Raw genomic sequence first — 16,051 nt, forward strand, 5'->3', positions numbered from 1 at the left:
GATAAAGGGCATCCTTGTCTGGTTCCTGATCTCATTGGGAATGTTTTCAGGCTCTCTCCATTTAGGGTAATGTTGGCTGTTGGCTTTGTATAAATGCCCTTCATTATGTTGAGAAATTTTCCTTCTATTCTTATTTTGCTGAGAGTTTTTATCATGAATGAGTGTTGAACTTTGTCAAATGTCTTTTCTGCATCAATTGATAAAATCATGTGATTCTTGTCTTTTGTTTTATTTATGTGGTGGATTACATTAATTGTTTTTCTAATGTTGAACCATCCCTGTGTACCTGTTATGAATCCCACTTGGTCATGGTGAATTATTTTTTTGATATATTGTTGAATTCTATTGGCTAGAATTTGGTTGAGGATTTTTGCATCTACATTCATGAGGGATATAGGTCTATAGTTTTCTCTTCTGGTGGTGTCTTTACCTGGTTTTGGTATCAGGGATATGGTGGCATCATAGAATGAGTTTGGTAGTGTTCCATCCTTTTCTATGCTCTGAAATACCTTTAGTAGCAGTGGTGTTAACTCTTCTCTGAAAGTTTGGTAGGACTCTGCAGTGAAGCCATCTGGGCCAGGGCTTTTTTTTGTTGGGAGTTTTTTGATTACCTTTTCAATCTCTTCTTTTGTTATGGGTCTGTTTACTTGTTCTACCTCTGTTTGTGTTAGTTTAGGTAGGTAGTGTGTTTCTAGGAATTCGTCCATTTCTTCTAGGTTTTAAAATTTGTTTGAGTATAGTTTTTCATAGTAATCTGATATGATTCTTTTAATTTCAGTCGGGTCTCTTGTAATAACACCCATCTCATTTCTATTCAGGTTATTTGCTTCCTCTCCTGCTTTTCTTCTGTCATTTTGGCCAATGGTTTATCAATTTTGTTCAGTTTTTCAGAAAACCAGCTTTTGGTCTTGTTAATTTCTTCAATTGTTTTTCTGTTGTCTATTTCATTTGGTTCTGCTCTAATTTTTATTATTTGTTTTCTTCTGGTGCCTGTGGGTTTGTTTTGTTGCTCTCTTTCTAGTTGTTCAAGTTGTAGGATAGTTCTTTGATTTTGGCCCTTTCTTCTTTTTGGATGTGTGCATTTATTGATATAAATTGGCCTCTGAGCACCGCTTTTGCTGTATCCCAAAGGTTCTGATAGGAAGTGTTTTCATCCTCATTGGATTCCATGAGTTTCTTTATTCCATCCTTAATGTCTTCTATAATCCAGTCGTTTTTGAGCAGAGTGTTGTTCAGTTTCCAAGTGTTTGATTTCTTTTCCCTGCTTTTCCTGTTATTGATTTCCACTTTTATGGCCTTATGGTCAGAGAAGATTCTTTGTAATATTTCAATGTTTTGGATTCTGCTAAGGCTTGCTTTGTGACCTAACATGTGGCCTATTCTAGAGAATGTTCCATGTGCACTAGAAAAGAAAGTATAGTTGGTTGCTGTTGGGTGGAGTGTTCTGTATATGTCTGCGAGGTCAAGTTGGTTGATTGTAGCATTTAGATCTTCCGTGTCTTTATTGAGCTTCCTTCTGGATGTCCTGTCCTTCACCGAAAGTGTTGTGTTGAAGTCTCCTACTGTTATTGTGGAGCTGTCTATCTCACTTTTCAATGTTGATAGAGTTTGTTTTATGTATCTTGCAGCCCTTTCATTGAGTGCATAAATATTTAATATGGTTATATCTTCTTGGTGTATTGTCCCTTTAATCATTACATAGTGTCCTTCCTTATCCTTTCTGATGGATTTAACTTTCAAGTCAGTTTTGTCAGAAATTAATATTGCCACTCCTGCTCTTTTTTGATTGTTGTTTGCTTGATATATTTTTTCTGTCCTTTGATTTTTAGTTTGTTTGTGTCTCTAAGTCTAAGGTGTGTCTCTTGTAGGCAGCATATAGATGGATCTTTGTTTTTTAATCCATTCTGCCACTCTCCGTTTCTTTATTGGTTCATTTAGTCGCTTGACATTCAGGGTAATTATGGATAGGTATGAATTTAGTGCTATCATTTTGATGTCTTTTTTTGTGTGTTGACAGCTTCTTTCCCACTTGATTTTATGTGCTGAGTAGATTTTCTTTATATATTGTCCTTTCCTCATATTTGTTGTTGATTTTGTTTCTGCTGAGTCTGTATTTTTCCCTTGTGTTTTATTTTGATGAGTAGGATAGTTTGTCTCCTTTGTGGTTACCTTGTTATTTACCCCTATTTTTCTAAATTTATAACTAAATTTTATTTCTTTGTATCACCGTATCTTCCTCTCCATATGGTGTATGATTACATTTCTTAGTCCCTCTTTATTATTTTAATGTTGTCTTCTTTTATATAAAAACATCACCGTTACCCAGTATTGGGCTTTTTTTTTTTTTTTTTCCCTGTCTGGGTTGACTTCTGGTTGCTCTGCCCAGTGTTCTAGTCTTGGGTTGATACCTGATATCATTATTGATTTTCTAACCAAAGAACTCCCTTTAGTATTTCTTGTAGTTTTGTTTTTTATGAATTCCCTCAACTTGTGTTTTTCTGGAAATGTCTTAATTTCACCTTCATATTTAAGAGACAGTTTTGATAGATATATGATTCTTGGCAGGCAATTTTTTTCCTTCAATTTTTGAAATATGTCATCCCTTTGCCTTCTTGCCTGCATGGTTTCTGCTGAGTAGTCTGAGCTTATTCTTATTGGCTCTCCCTTGTAGGTGACTTTTCTTTTATCCCTCGCTGCTCTTATAATAGTCTCTTTATCTTTGGATTTGGCAAGCTTGATAATAATATGTCTTGGTGACTTTCTTTTACGATCTACCTTATGTGGAGTTTGATGAACATCTTGGATAGATATCTTCTCATCTTTCACAATATCAGGGAAGTTTTCTGCCAACAAATCCTCAACAATTTTCTCTGTATTTTCTGTCATCCCTCCCTGTTCTGGTACTCCAATCACTCGTAGGTTATTTCTCTTGATAGAGTCCCACATGATTCTTAAGGTTTCCTCATTTTTTTTAATTCTTTTATCTGATTTTTCTGTAAACATATAAGTGCCAAGTGATTTATCTTCAAGTTTAGAAATTCTAGCTTCTACTTGCTTAATTCTGCTTCTCTGACCTTCTATTGAGTTATCTCATTCTGTAACTTTATTGTTAATCTTCTGAATTTGTGATTGCTTTCTGTCTATGGATTTTTCCAGCTTATTAAATTTTTCATTATGTTCCTGAATAATCTTTCTAATTTCTTCAGTTGCTTTATCTGTGTGTTCCTTGGCTTATTCTGCATATCGCCTCATTTCCTTCCTGATGTCTTGAAGGGTTCTGTATATTAAACTTTTGTATTCTGCATCTGGTAATTTCAGGAATGCACTTTCATCTAGAAGATCCCTGAATTCTTTGTTTTGAGAGACTTTTGAGGTGATCATGGCCTGTTTCTTTATATGACTTGATATTGACTGTTGTCCCCAAGCCATCTATAAGTTATTGTATTAGTTTATGCTTGCTTACTGTGTCGTAGCTGCTTGCTTTGTTTTGTTTTGGTATACCCCTATGGGTTTCTAGAGTGAGCTGGCTTGATTATTTTCACCTTTGGAGCTTTGGTGTCCTGTCCCCAGCTGGCTAGAGCTGTTATCAGGTATATCAGTCTAGGAGTCCATTCAGTTTTCTTGTATGAATTCGACTCAGGCTTCCAGGTAGCTGATATCAAGTGTGTGGTATGGGCTCTGTCATACAGTCTTAGAGGGGCAGGAGTGATTGGGGTATATACCTGTATCTGATTGCAGCAGGGGGTCACGCTCTGAACAAGGCAGGGGGGTGAGAGTTGACCCCCAAGTTTCTCTGAGGAAAACGCATCTCTGTTCCCTAGAGCGTGCTGGCGGGTGGGTTCTGCAGAGGGACCGTGGGCACCCAAAGTTTTTGGTTGTAAGGACTGGGAGGTACCAGTTATCTTTGGACCCCTGTAGTGGGTGGTTGGGTGACCTGAGTGGAGCTTCTAGTCCTTAGGTCCCTGTTGTGGGCAGGTGAGGACCTTGTTTAATAGGCAAAGCAATGTCAAACATCAAACACCCACCTCTCCACTGCACAGCTGAAATGGTTGGAGTTTGCCATCAAGGGCCTATTCTCACAAAATAGGCCCAGGCAGGTCCATGCAGAAGGCAACGGTGCTCAAGGTCCATGGAAGGTTTATGCCTGGACAGGAGCCACTTCTGTCCTGAGCTCCCCCAGTTAATGGAGCTAGGAAATTATCTTTTCCCCCCAGTTGCAAATTTTGTCCTTCCCCAAGGCCGGGAGAACAGCTCCAGGTGCTCACCAGGGTCTATTTCAGGCCTGGGGATTCAGCCGCTGAAGCTGGAGGGGGGGGCGTGCGGTAAAATATACGCAAGTACTTAGCTTTTGCCGAGAGCGCCCTTCTCCTCAGGTTCTGGAGGTGTGAGTGGGCTGTGTGGCTGGCTCCTTCTCCCTGAGGAAACTGCAGCTGAACGCTAGGACCAGCCCGCTGCCTCTCCGGGAATGGTGCCTGAGGGCCCCCCGCGATTCAGGTCCGGCAACTCCTCTCCACTTCTGAACAGTCTCTTCCTTCCCCTGCCCCTCAGTTCGTTGTCTAAGCTTGCCTTTGATGCTCAGGGCTCCTAGCTTGTCACAAATATACTCGTTTGACTTGTTTTTTGGGGTCTTTGTTGTAAAGAGGGCTCCACAGAAGCATCTGTCTATTCTACCCTCTTGGCTCCTCCTCTCTCCTGTGATTGTAATTTTTTGTTAAGGAGGATTAGGGTGGGATTGTAACACCACTCTTACTCAGGTCACCTCCCTGATCCAAGGTAAAGGGAATTTCCGTTGGGTGAGGCCTGTACCACCTTTTATCTCTCAAGAGATAAAGGAAAGGGAAGCAAGCAGAGAGTTGGAGACCTCACACCACCAAGAAGGCAGTACCAGGAGCAGAGCATGTCCTCTGCACCCGGGGTGCCTGTGCTTGAGAAGCTCCTCGACCAGGGGAAGGTTTAGGACAAGGGCCTTCCTCCAGAGCCGACAGAGAGAGAAAGCATTCCCCTGGAGCCGACCTCCTGAATTTCGACTTGTAACCTACTACCAAACCAACGAAACCCAGTGCCGTCGAGTCAATTCCAACTCATAGCAACCCTATAGGACAGAGTAGAACTGCACCATAGAGTTTCCAAGGAGCACCTGGCGGATTCGAACTGCCAACCCTTTGGTTAGCAGCTGTAGCACTTAACCACTACGCCACCAGGGTTTCCTGTAACCTACTAGACTGTGAAAAAATAAATTTCTCTTTGTTAAAGCCATCCACTTATGGTATTTCTGTTATGGCAGCACTAGATGACTAAAACAGTATGGAACCTTCAAAGCTCTAGAGATGTCTGAGGAAGCAGCCTCTAAGCAAAATAATCATTTTAATTCAGTTTTAGTTGAAAATGGAAGTTATACTAAACTTCATGTTAGGATGGGAAGAATGATTTGATCTTGAAAGCAATCTTTCTAACCTACTTTGAAAATTACTGCCCCCTCAGCTGGAAGATGAAACAAATTACTTGCCTTAAAAATCTCTCATGTTTGGAGAAAAGCCATGTCGGAAGTTTTTCTTCTCTACTGTATCAGACTACATTTAGTGCTATGATGTGTATAAGAAAAGAACTCAGCCTGCTTTATCTATGTAATGCATTTAAAATGACCAGTAATCTAATGCTACACTGGTAAGCAAAAGTCAGCAAAACTAATTTTGCTTCAGCAATTGTAATTTAAACTATTGAATTGTAAAAACCATTTTTTCATTGTCAAAAGGCATCATAATTATAATAATTGATTTCTCAAAATAATCCTGAGAAGTTGAGTGTGTGTTACATTTATTTTACATAAGTGAACGAATAAAAAGTATTTTGTCTCAGAGAAAGACAACTTTCAGTGCAGTCAGTGAGTCAAAGGCATAATATGCTGACCATGCTATCTAATTTTCATCTGGATTTCTAGACTAACAGCTATGTTTTTGAGAAAAACATGTTTTTCCTCAGTGGTCAAAACCATATGCCTGGAGGGATCTTGACCAAGTGACCATCTGCACCCCTCAAAATACACATATTCAGAAAGAGTGCTGTCTGGGTGCTGTTGCCAACAAGGTATTTTTGCAAGATAGACAAAGAAAATACATGTCCGCATCTTGTGATCATGATCTAAGCATGCTGTGAAACTATCTGTAATCACTAACTATACTTTTAATAACCAGTAACCAATCAGATGGTGATTATTACAATATTCATTGATTTTCCTCTAAATGCCCTCCCTATGGTTTGGTTCCTGTTTTTACCCCATAGGAATACTTGTATAACGAAACCACCCCAGACTATCTGGTTACATTTTCAATGGGCTACTATGTAGTGCCCCAATTGCAAATTGTTAAACCCTTAGTAAACCTTTCTGTTTTAACTTGAAGCAGAGTTCAAGTTTTTCTCTACCACAATTGTAAAAAATGCCTAAATCAATCAATTCTAGATAGAATTAAAATGAATTGGCAGTGACAAATAAAAACTATCACATGCAAGTTTGTGAAAATACCTATATGTATTATCAGTTGTATCTACATTATTTTCTTTTCTTTACCTTTTGATCTTTTTACTTAAATATTTTATGAGGTATTGTAGATGGTTGCACAACATGATTAATCTTTTTGGTGCCACTGAATTGTACGGGAAAAAATGTCGAATTGACAAATAGTTTATAGATTGTTTAAAACAAACAATAAAAATATTTTATAAGAAAACCAGTAGAATATAAGCTAAATAAAATCAAGGGGTTATGCCCATTTTCTACTATTCCCAATATCCTTTTACATACTAAAAACCAAAACCAAACCTGTTGACACTGAGTTAATTCTGACTCATAGTGGCCCCTTGTGTTACAGAGTAAAACTGCTCCAGAGGGTTTTCTTGGCAGTAATCTTTATGGAAGCAGATCGCCAGGCCAACCTTTAAGTTAGTAGTTATGTGCAAACTCTTTGCACCATCCAGGAACCTTCTTTTACATTTTAGATCCTCGATAAATACATAAAGAATAAGTGAGAATGAACAAGCATAATCAATAGTCTAAAGGCTGTTCATCTTATGGATTTGACAGGAAGATGGAGGAAAATGATATTGCTTCTTGTCTTGTAGATACACAAAGATGAAGACAGCAACCAACATTTACATCTTTAACCTGGCTCTGGCAGACGCTTTAGTGACGACAACCATGCCCTTCCAGAGCACAGTCTACCTGATGAACTCCTGGCCGTTTGGGGATGTGCTATGCAAGATCGTCATTTCCATCGACTACTACAACATGTTCACAAGCATCTTCACCTTGACCATGATGAGTGTGGACCGCTACATCGCCGTGTGCCACCCTGTCAAGGCGTTAGACTTTCGCACACCCTTGAAGGCAAAGATCATCAACATCTGTATCTGGCTCCTGTCATCATCTGTTGGCATATCTGCGATAGTCCTTGGAGGCACCAAAGTCAGGGAAGGTAAGAGAGTCATTTTTACTCAATGCTTTAAAATGTAACTTTAGGCAAACTTCTAATTTTGGAGTGAATAGGACACGCACATGTGGGAGAAAGATGTGGCAGTCTGCTTCTGTAAGGGTTACAGCCTTGGAAACCTTACGGGGCAGTTCTACTCTCTCCTGTTTGGAAGCTATGAGTTGGAATTGACTTGACAGAAATGTGTCAGGACACCCATGACTCATGGTGACTCCAAGTGTTCAGAGTAGAACTGCACTCCATAGGGTTTCAAGGCTGTGACCTTTCGGAAGCAGATTACCAGGCCTTACTTAGAATAAGGATTTGGGGTCACTGTGAGTCAAATTGACTCAACAAAAATTAATAACAACAGGACACACATTTAGAGGAACAGTCAGGAGATATATAATGCCTAAGTCATAAAAGTTGAGAAATAACATGATCCTGTGTTCCTTTCTACCTCTAAACACAGAATGAGATCATGAAGTTACTAGGATACAGATATCCCATCTACCTCCTGCTCCTGAAATGCATTTCAGAATCTGGAGAGGTGGGGATGACATGAGAACCTGCAGGCATATTCATTTGCAAAGTACAGCCTGGTGATTCCAGTTTACACCTTCTCACACCCCCTCTTTCTCCCTAATAAGGGCCTTATATCATTAGAGACCTGTGCTAACTCTTTCTTCCTTTCTCTTCAGTGGTCATTCTCTAGATCACTATCTTAACAGCTTCATTTGGCTGCTGTTATTGTTGTTGTTAGCTGCTGCCAAGGTGGATCCCAACGCATGGTGACCCCATGCACAATGTAACAAAATGCTGTCTGGGCTTAGGCCATTCCCCTGATTAGTTGAGCATCAGGCTGTTGTGATCCGTAGAGTTTTCACTGACTTATTTTTGGAAGTAGATTGTCATGACTTTCTTCACAGCCTGTCTTAGCCTGGAGGTTCTGCTGAAACCTGTTTAGCATCATAGCAACACACAAGCCTCCAGTGACTGAGGAGTAGTGGCTGCGTATGAAGTGCATTGGCTGGGAATTGAATCTGGGCCTCCTGCATGGAGGGAAAGAATCCCACCAGTGAACCACCACTGTCCCATCATTTGGCTGTAGGCCATTTAAAATTGTGCTTACAGCTAGATGGTAGTTACAGCTGAACAAAACTGTGGGATTGTGGACATGTCAGTTCTTGCCTCAGCTAAGTTAATCTATGTTTTTCCTTATATTTCTCAGACAGTGGTTCTCATCTTTGGCTGCACATTGGAATCACCTAGACACTTTAAAAAACACTGCTGTCTGGGTTCCACCCCTGGAGAATCTGATTTGAGTGACCAGGGCCAAGCCTGCAGGTAAAGATGTTTAAGATCTCCTCAGATGACTCTAGCGTGCAGCCAAGGCAAGAACTACTGTTCTAGGAGTTTTTCTTTACTGGCAGACTTTCGCAGGTATGGCTGTGAAAATAATTTTGATCTTAATAGAAATTCACTGGGGGGAGGAAAGCAGAGCAATGACTCTGGACTTTATGAATGCTATTTACTGTTCCAGTAGAAGTCTAAAATATTCCAGTTTATTGGGGAGGCTTGTGATACCTGAGAGTATACATAATTGAATACACGCAGCAAAGGACTTTCAAGGTCATAGGGAAAGGGCAGGCCCTAAAACCATAGCTTGTCTTGTGTAGTACACATTTCTTAATGAAACATAATCTTTTTTTCTGAAACTGTAAAATGAATTTCCAACATAGTCACAGCAGGTGTTAAGCTATAATAGCTGGTAATTTTTAAGGAGTGCCCAGCCTTCTCTATCAGATAAGGATTCTTGATTGAATATGATTAATCACACACAGGATTTGGTTTCTTCATGCTTCCAACAAATGGAATAAAATTGCCAGAAACTGCTCTGAGGCTAAGGAGTTCGTGCATAATAACTCAGATTCAAGAGGAGTCGCTGTGAGTCCACCACAAGGGTGAAAGGAATGGGCACAGTAACAAAAGAAGATAGATGATTTTCCCCAGGAGAAATGATGAACTGTTTTTTCTACTCCATGTTACAGTTGTGGACTTAACCACTACATTTCTCTAGTCATTATCAAAGAATGACAGCTTAGAAGAAATGGACTTCAGTTAGGGTTTTGAAAGAGAAAATAAAGACAGGTGACGTTTATCCGGAAGGAGTTTCTATAGATGAAAGCATGCAGATGCAATGGAAGAAAAGATGAACCTCTGCTGGCAGAGGATTAATTGGTACAATGAAGAGAGGAGAAAATGGGAGAAGATTGAAGTAGTGTTGTAGGGAACCCCTGTCTTCCCGTGTGTTTTTGTTTTCTAAAGCAGGTTCTGTTGATGTGATAAAAGGTTGTCGCGGGCTGTCCAGAGCGTTCACTGTGGAGTGCTGCACCCCTCTGCATGTTTAGATTCCTGGGTAACCAGGAGAAGCATTCTACAGCATCTTAGCACCTAAGCAGAGCGAGTGGCTTTTGTAGCTCATAGTCTCATGTCTGTGGAAATGCTCACTGTCTTAGTTTCCTAGGGCTGCCATATAAACTACTCAAAGTGGGTGGCTTAAAGAACAGAAATGTATTATGTGAGAGTTCCGGAGACTAGGACATCAAATTAGGATGTTGGCCTTGTTGATTCCTTCTGAGGGATCTGAGAGAGGAACTGCTCATGTCTCCCTCCTACCTTCTAGTGTCTGCCAGCAATCCTTGGCATTCCTTTGTTGTTTGTTGATGCATCTGCCTCCATCATTGCTTGGCATCTCCCTTCCCCCTTTGTGTGACTCTCTTATCAGACACTACTCAGAAGAGATTAGTACTGTGACCTACCTTACCCTGGTATGACTCAACTGATAATATCTTCAATGAAAAACACTATTTCCAAACAAGGTCACATTCACTGGTATAGGGGTTAGGACTTCAACATATCTTTTTTGTGGGGGCACCATTCAATCCATAACACTCACTGAAAGGAATCAGGCATCCATTGTTTTAGAACACGTCCACTTGGACAAACACATCTCAGCTAATGGTTCAGAGTTTAAGGTATTTCTGTCTGGTTGATAGCACAGCTTTGGAATCAGACTGCCGAGGGTTGAATCCTGACTTCACCATTCACAGGCAGTGTCACTTTGGAGAAATTGCTTTGTCCCTTCACTTCCTTATCTGCAAAAACAGGGCCAGGGAAAAAGAGGAAGACCCTCAATGAGGTGGACTGACACGGTGGCTGCAAAAGGTTAGACAGGCCTATAAAACAAACAATAACACACATGAGGAACAAGCTTCTTAGTTCAATCAAATATAAGAGACCAAATGTGCAACACCTGCCCAAAGGCAAAGACAAGAAGGCAGGAAGGAACAAGAAAACTGGATGAATAAACACAGGGCACCCAGGGTGGAAATGGAAAGGGAGAGAGTGCTGACATGTTGCAGGGATTGCAACCGGTGTCACAAAACAATTTGTGTATACACTTTGAACGAGAAACTAATTTGCATTGTAAACATTCACCTAAAGCACAATAAAAAAAATTTTTTAAAGCTACTCATCTTGGGTTCCTGCTTTTTCTAATGTTAAGGTCACTCCACAGAGAATACTATCTGGCAAACAGAAGCAGAACAAAAGAACAATTACCTAAGTAAACAGACAAAAAGAGTCGGTACGTCCGCATTACTTAGTTAATGTTGGTCAAAATGAAAAGTGTGCCAGACTTATTCACCTTGATGGTGATCTGCTGCTGCTTATGATAGTTCTGTTCCTCCTCCTCCTCTTCTTCCTCTCCTTCTTTTTTTCCTTCTCCTTCAAGAGTTTTATTCGTGTTTCAGAAATGCACTTAATCACAGTGAACACAGTTCATTAGATCACAATACTTGGGCCATAGTTATACAAATTTTATATTCATTTTTATTGATTTGTATAATGATTTTATTTTTAATTTTTTTTCAGACAACGTGGCTTTTGTGAAATTGAACGGCTAGGTTTGAAGTACTTAGTTAGGTATTGCAAATGAATACTAGTTTTTGTTGCCAGAGCTTTAGGTGTAGGAGAGTTGTTAAAAAGTAGAAATCCGAATGAGAGCCCATGCCATAAGTGGACAATCTAGCTCTTCCTGAAAGTCATCAATATCAAATAAGTTTCCAACACTAGATAATTCATATTGCCAACTAATCTTACTAATTTATTCTGTAGCACATGCATGTTGCCAATAAATGAAGACTTTCAAGCTTCATTGTTTTGTACACAAAGATAAGATGGTAATATAATATGGTATTCGTTTATAATTTAGCAAACCGCTTCGAATAATATTATCTCACCATAATTGGGCCTTTGCAACCAAAGATGTCAAAATTCACATTTAAAGCATGTTGCAGCCATGGTAACAAAACTAATGGATTTGTGTGTGTGTGTGTGTGTGTGTGGTTTTGTTGGTGTTGGTCACCTCCTTCAGATGTGGATATCATCGAGTGCTCCTTGCAGTTCCCAGATGATGACTATTCCTGGTGGGACCTTTTCATGAAGATCTGCGTCTTCCTCTTTGCCTTTGTGATCCCTGTCCTCATTATCATTGTCTGCTACACCCTGATGATCTTGCGCCTGAAGAGCGTCCGGCTCCTCTCTGGCTCCCGAGAGAAGGATCGCAATCTCCGCCGGATCACCAGGCTGGTCCTGGTGGTGGTGGCTGTCTTTGTGGTCTGCTGGACCCCCATTCACATCTTCATCCTGGTGGAGGCTCTGGGGAGTACCTCCCACAGCACGGCAGCCCTCTCCAGCTACTACTTCTGCATTGCCTTGGGCTACACCAATAGCAGCCTGAACCCCATCCTCTATGCCTTCCTTGATGAGAACTTCAAGCGGTGTTTCCGGGACTTCTGCTTTCCCATTAAGATGAGAATGGAGTGCCAGAGCACTAGTCGGGTCAGAAATACGGTTCAAGAGCCTGCTTACATGCAGGATGTGGATGGGATAAATAAGCCAGTATGACTAGTCGTGGAGATGTCCTCTTATAGTTCTGCAGGAAGAGAAGAGTTCAATGATCTAGGCTCAACTCAGGTTACAACTGCAGTCTGAGATGAGAGAGGGAATTTTTAACAGACTTTTAGAAATCCTGTGGTCTGAAGTCAGCCATTAGCAGCTCAGGTCAGTGGATGCAGAAGGCCAGAGAGAGTAAAACGAAAGATTGACCAAGCAAGTGGAAGCCCTCGCTAGGTTAGGAAAGCAAGGCTGACTCCCAGTTCCTACGCGAACAAAGAAACAAACCTTTTTGTCCCAGTAACCTAGTTCTAATTCAGCACCCTTCTGCTGTGACCTTCATATGTAATATGGTTTCAAAAGCTCTGTTTAGAAAAAAAACAAAGAAAACGTTAGTTTCAGAATTCAGTGGACATTCAGTTGAGATGCTTAACATTGACTGCAACAACCTCAAAAAGAGTGATAACCACTTCTGGACTCTTGCCCAGCTTTATGCTCTGTGGACTAGCATTCCACGCGGCTGTGTGTTGAAAATTCCAGCTTACATGTGCCTCGGACACACACCTTAGGTGTCTGATGTTCCTGTGTAATAGAACATTATCTTGATATTGATGAAACTATTTAAGCATGCTGAAGGTGGTATCTAACATGATTTACTTTTTTGATAACTACTGAGTTTTTTAGCATGTTATTCTCATAAAAAATCTCATGTAACGCATGCCCTAATATCAAGTAACAAAGTGGTTTGAGTATCTCAGTAAGTATATCTAGTTTCATATGTAAATATAGTATATTTGCAAATAAGGAATGGGCTTCCTTTCAGCCAGGCCACTTCCTGAGGGCCTGCTAATGATGTTCCCCAGTTATTTAGAGCTGATGTTGAAATCTCTCCCCAGCATATCAGCTGTTCCCTGGGAGACTGTCATGGTGCCATCACTGACGCCCTGAGCACCATCTACCGCTTTACCAGTGCCTGTAACTCACGTGTTCATGCATTCAACCCACTCCCAGGCTGCAACTCTAGGCAGTATCTAGTTGCAGCATCTGTTTATGAAAATGGAGCTATTACCACATTCCCTCTAGTCACAGAGGATAGGGCATTTTGCTTATGTATATCTTGGGATATAATTTAGTGGCTTTCAGCAGAAAGTAAAATTGCTCGTAAATGTGGGCAGAATGAGGACATTATGCCACTCACGGTGCCAGAACATACCTTGAACTTTGTTCTGCAGAGAGTGCACCTGCTGGGGATGATACCATGAGCAGCACATTTACGGTAATTTTGCTAAAACTTCCAGGGGACATATAAATCCACCCCCTCTTTTTTTTTCCTCCTGAGCCTTACGGTTTCAGAGGTAATAGCTTTTTTCTATAATGTGTCTCATCATAAGAAAGGGATAATTCAGAAATAACACTTATCTCTTCTTAAAGCCTGTATGTTATGAGGGCCTCACCCTCTGGAATTTAATGGGAAAATCAAATGTATGGACCAGTGTAGCTCTAGACATCATTACATCTATAAGTCCTGTTCACACTGTGCTTTCTCTTTAGTGTATATACTCTCTTTTGAAAACAAAACCTTGTATCGAAGGTTTTACATGTGGCTTCAGAATTTTACTGTGATCATGTTTTAGATTTTCATGCCACCTAACACAGAGGACTTAAGGCTAACATACAGGAGCGATATCTGTATATAGAGAGAGTAGTTCCAGGAAAAAGCCCTGTTGAAACCCTTATGGAACAACAAAACCCAGGAGATCTTCTCAGCGGATTCTTAAGCAGAGCAAAAATATAACAGAGATACAATCATAGAATGAAATTACAGTAGTGTGTTCTCTTTAAATTAACACCCTATATGCTTTCATGGGATTAATTGCCATTATTGGAGTCTAACTTTTTTCCTAATCATCCTGCCTCTCTTCAAATCTAAGTTTCTAGCCAAAAGAAAGAGAAAAATGCCCACAAGGGGTGTTCTAAGCTTCTCTGTTATTTTTAACACCTGTTTCCCCAAACCAAAAGAGGAGAGAAGATGGATCCATCATTTTTGGCCCCTACGCTAAAGGAATGGTAAAGTGAATCATGTTAGGAAAAATATGACTTAAAGTTCACACATATTGGCAAAACAACTCCCTCTCTTTATGTTCGGCAAGGAGGAGACTCTCTGCTGTGTCTCTTTGAGACCAGAACTGTGCATGTCTAACCTTGGGATCGACTCTTTGACATCAGCTCCATCCTTCCACCTTGGTAACGACTTCTGTAAGACAGGACCTAATGAGGGGTAAGAAAAAGTGTGGAGGAATGAAGCAAAAATATGGAGCCAGCACTGAGTGTGAAACACCACACCTCTAGCTGGGAGGAAGAGAGCGTAACCACTGCTAGCATCTAAGAATCCTCTGACGAATCTAAAAGCATTCCATATGCAGAGTTTAAGCCAAAATTCCAGGCTAACAAAAAGGATGCATAGTTTGGAGAAAAAGCAAGGAATTTTCACATAAATCTTAAGAATATGGTTCAATTCTGTGATGTATTACTGAGAAACAAAGGTTTTTAAATGTGAATAGTTATTATCTATAGATAGATGTTTGTAGGAGCTCTTGTGGTACAGTGGTTAACTATTTGGCTGCCAACCAAAAGGTTGGCAGTTCAAAGCCACCAGGTGCTCCTTGGAAACCCTGTGGAACAGTTCAACTCTGTTCTCTAGGGTCGCTATGAGTCGGAATCAACTCCACAGCAGCAGGTTGTTTTTTTTTTTTTAATCCCAAAAGGGCATAAACCTGCTTGTCCTAAGGCAATTTTCTTCTCTTTTACAAAAGTATATTCATGTTTCAATTCTGTACCACAATGTGTGTTGTTTATATCTCGAACTTTCAGATGATAATTATGCATTGTACATATGATTGTGTGCCTTGAAATAAAACGAAGATTGTATCTGTTAAAAGTCATAACAGTCAGTTATTGTGGTGAATCATTTATTTTTTATGGCTTCTATGATGCTGCATTTCAGTGACAACACTGTTAAATTTTTCTCAGAACTATAAAAGTTGCTTTAATATTCCACCTATGAAAATGTTGTGGAGGATTAAGGGGAAGGAGCAAAACCTGATGGAATTTATACTATGATTTTAAATGATTTCCAAACTTAGGAAAATTCACCTGTTTTCACAGTAATGCTGACAGTTTCCCAGAATCAATGTTGTATACTGCCATCCCTATAAAAAAAATCAAGCACTTTTTCTTTTCACTAGGAAAAAACCCAAAAAACTATGAAATTCAAAATCAAACCACCCTATCAATAGAAGTACAAAGAAATCAAACTCGTTAACCTAGAAATACAAGAAATCTATTGCCCTTCCAGTACAACATAACCTACACCACTGCCGTGAACACAAACAATCAAAAAGCAATTGAAAACCACTTTCTTGACAAAATAAGCATTTTTCTTTTTCGTATGTCAAAGCAGAAACCTAAGGAAGGGAAATAAAAAGGGACACTCGTTTTGCTAACTGGGAAGAATGCACAAGCAGCTTCTAGTCTCATTTTACAACTGAGCAAATTTCTTATTACTGTTTATCTTTACTAGCTCTATTTTGTAACTGATTGGAGCTCAAGTGTATATGAACTTCCACTCT

General features: G+C 40.0%; 1 protein-coding gene across 2 annotated transcripts in view; it reads left to right on the forward strand.

The window, feature by feature from the left end:
• OPRK1 (opioid receptor kappa 1) overlaps positions 1-15,321 on the forward strand; it is a 39,797-nt gene extending 24,476 nt beyond the window's left edge. For both annotated transcript variants that reach the window (XM_049853511.1, XM_049853510.1), the window contains exons 3-4: positions 7,117-7,469; positions 11,902-15,321. In XM_049853511.1, coding sequence (XP_049709468.1) covers positions 7,117-7,469; positions 11,902-12,434 — 886 coding nt within the window. In that variant the 3' untranslated portion in view covers positions 12,435-15,321. The remainder of the gene's footprint in view (positions 1-7,116; positions 7,470-11,901) is intronic.
• Positions 15,322-16,051: the final 730 nt, after the last annotated feature.

Source organism: Elephas maximus, chromosome 15 (genome assembly GCF_024166365.1).
Source record: "Elephas maximus indicus isolate mEleMax1 chromosome 15, mEleMax1 primary haplotype, whole genome shotgun sequence".
Taxonomy (NCBI): Eukaryota; Metazoa; Chordata; class Mammalia; order Proboscidea; family Elephantidae; genus Elephas; species Elephas maximus.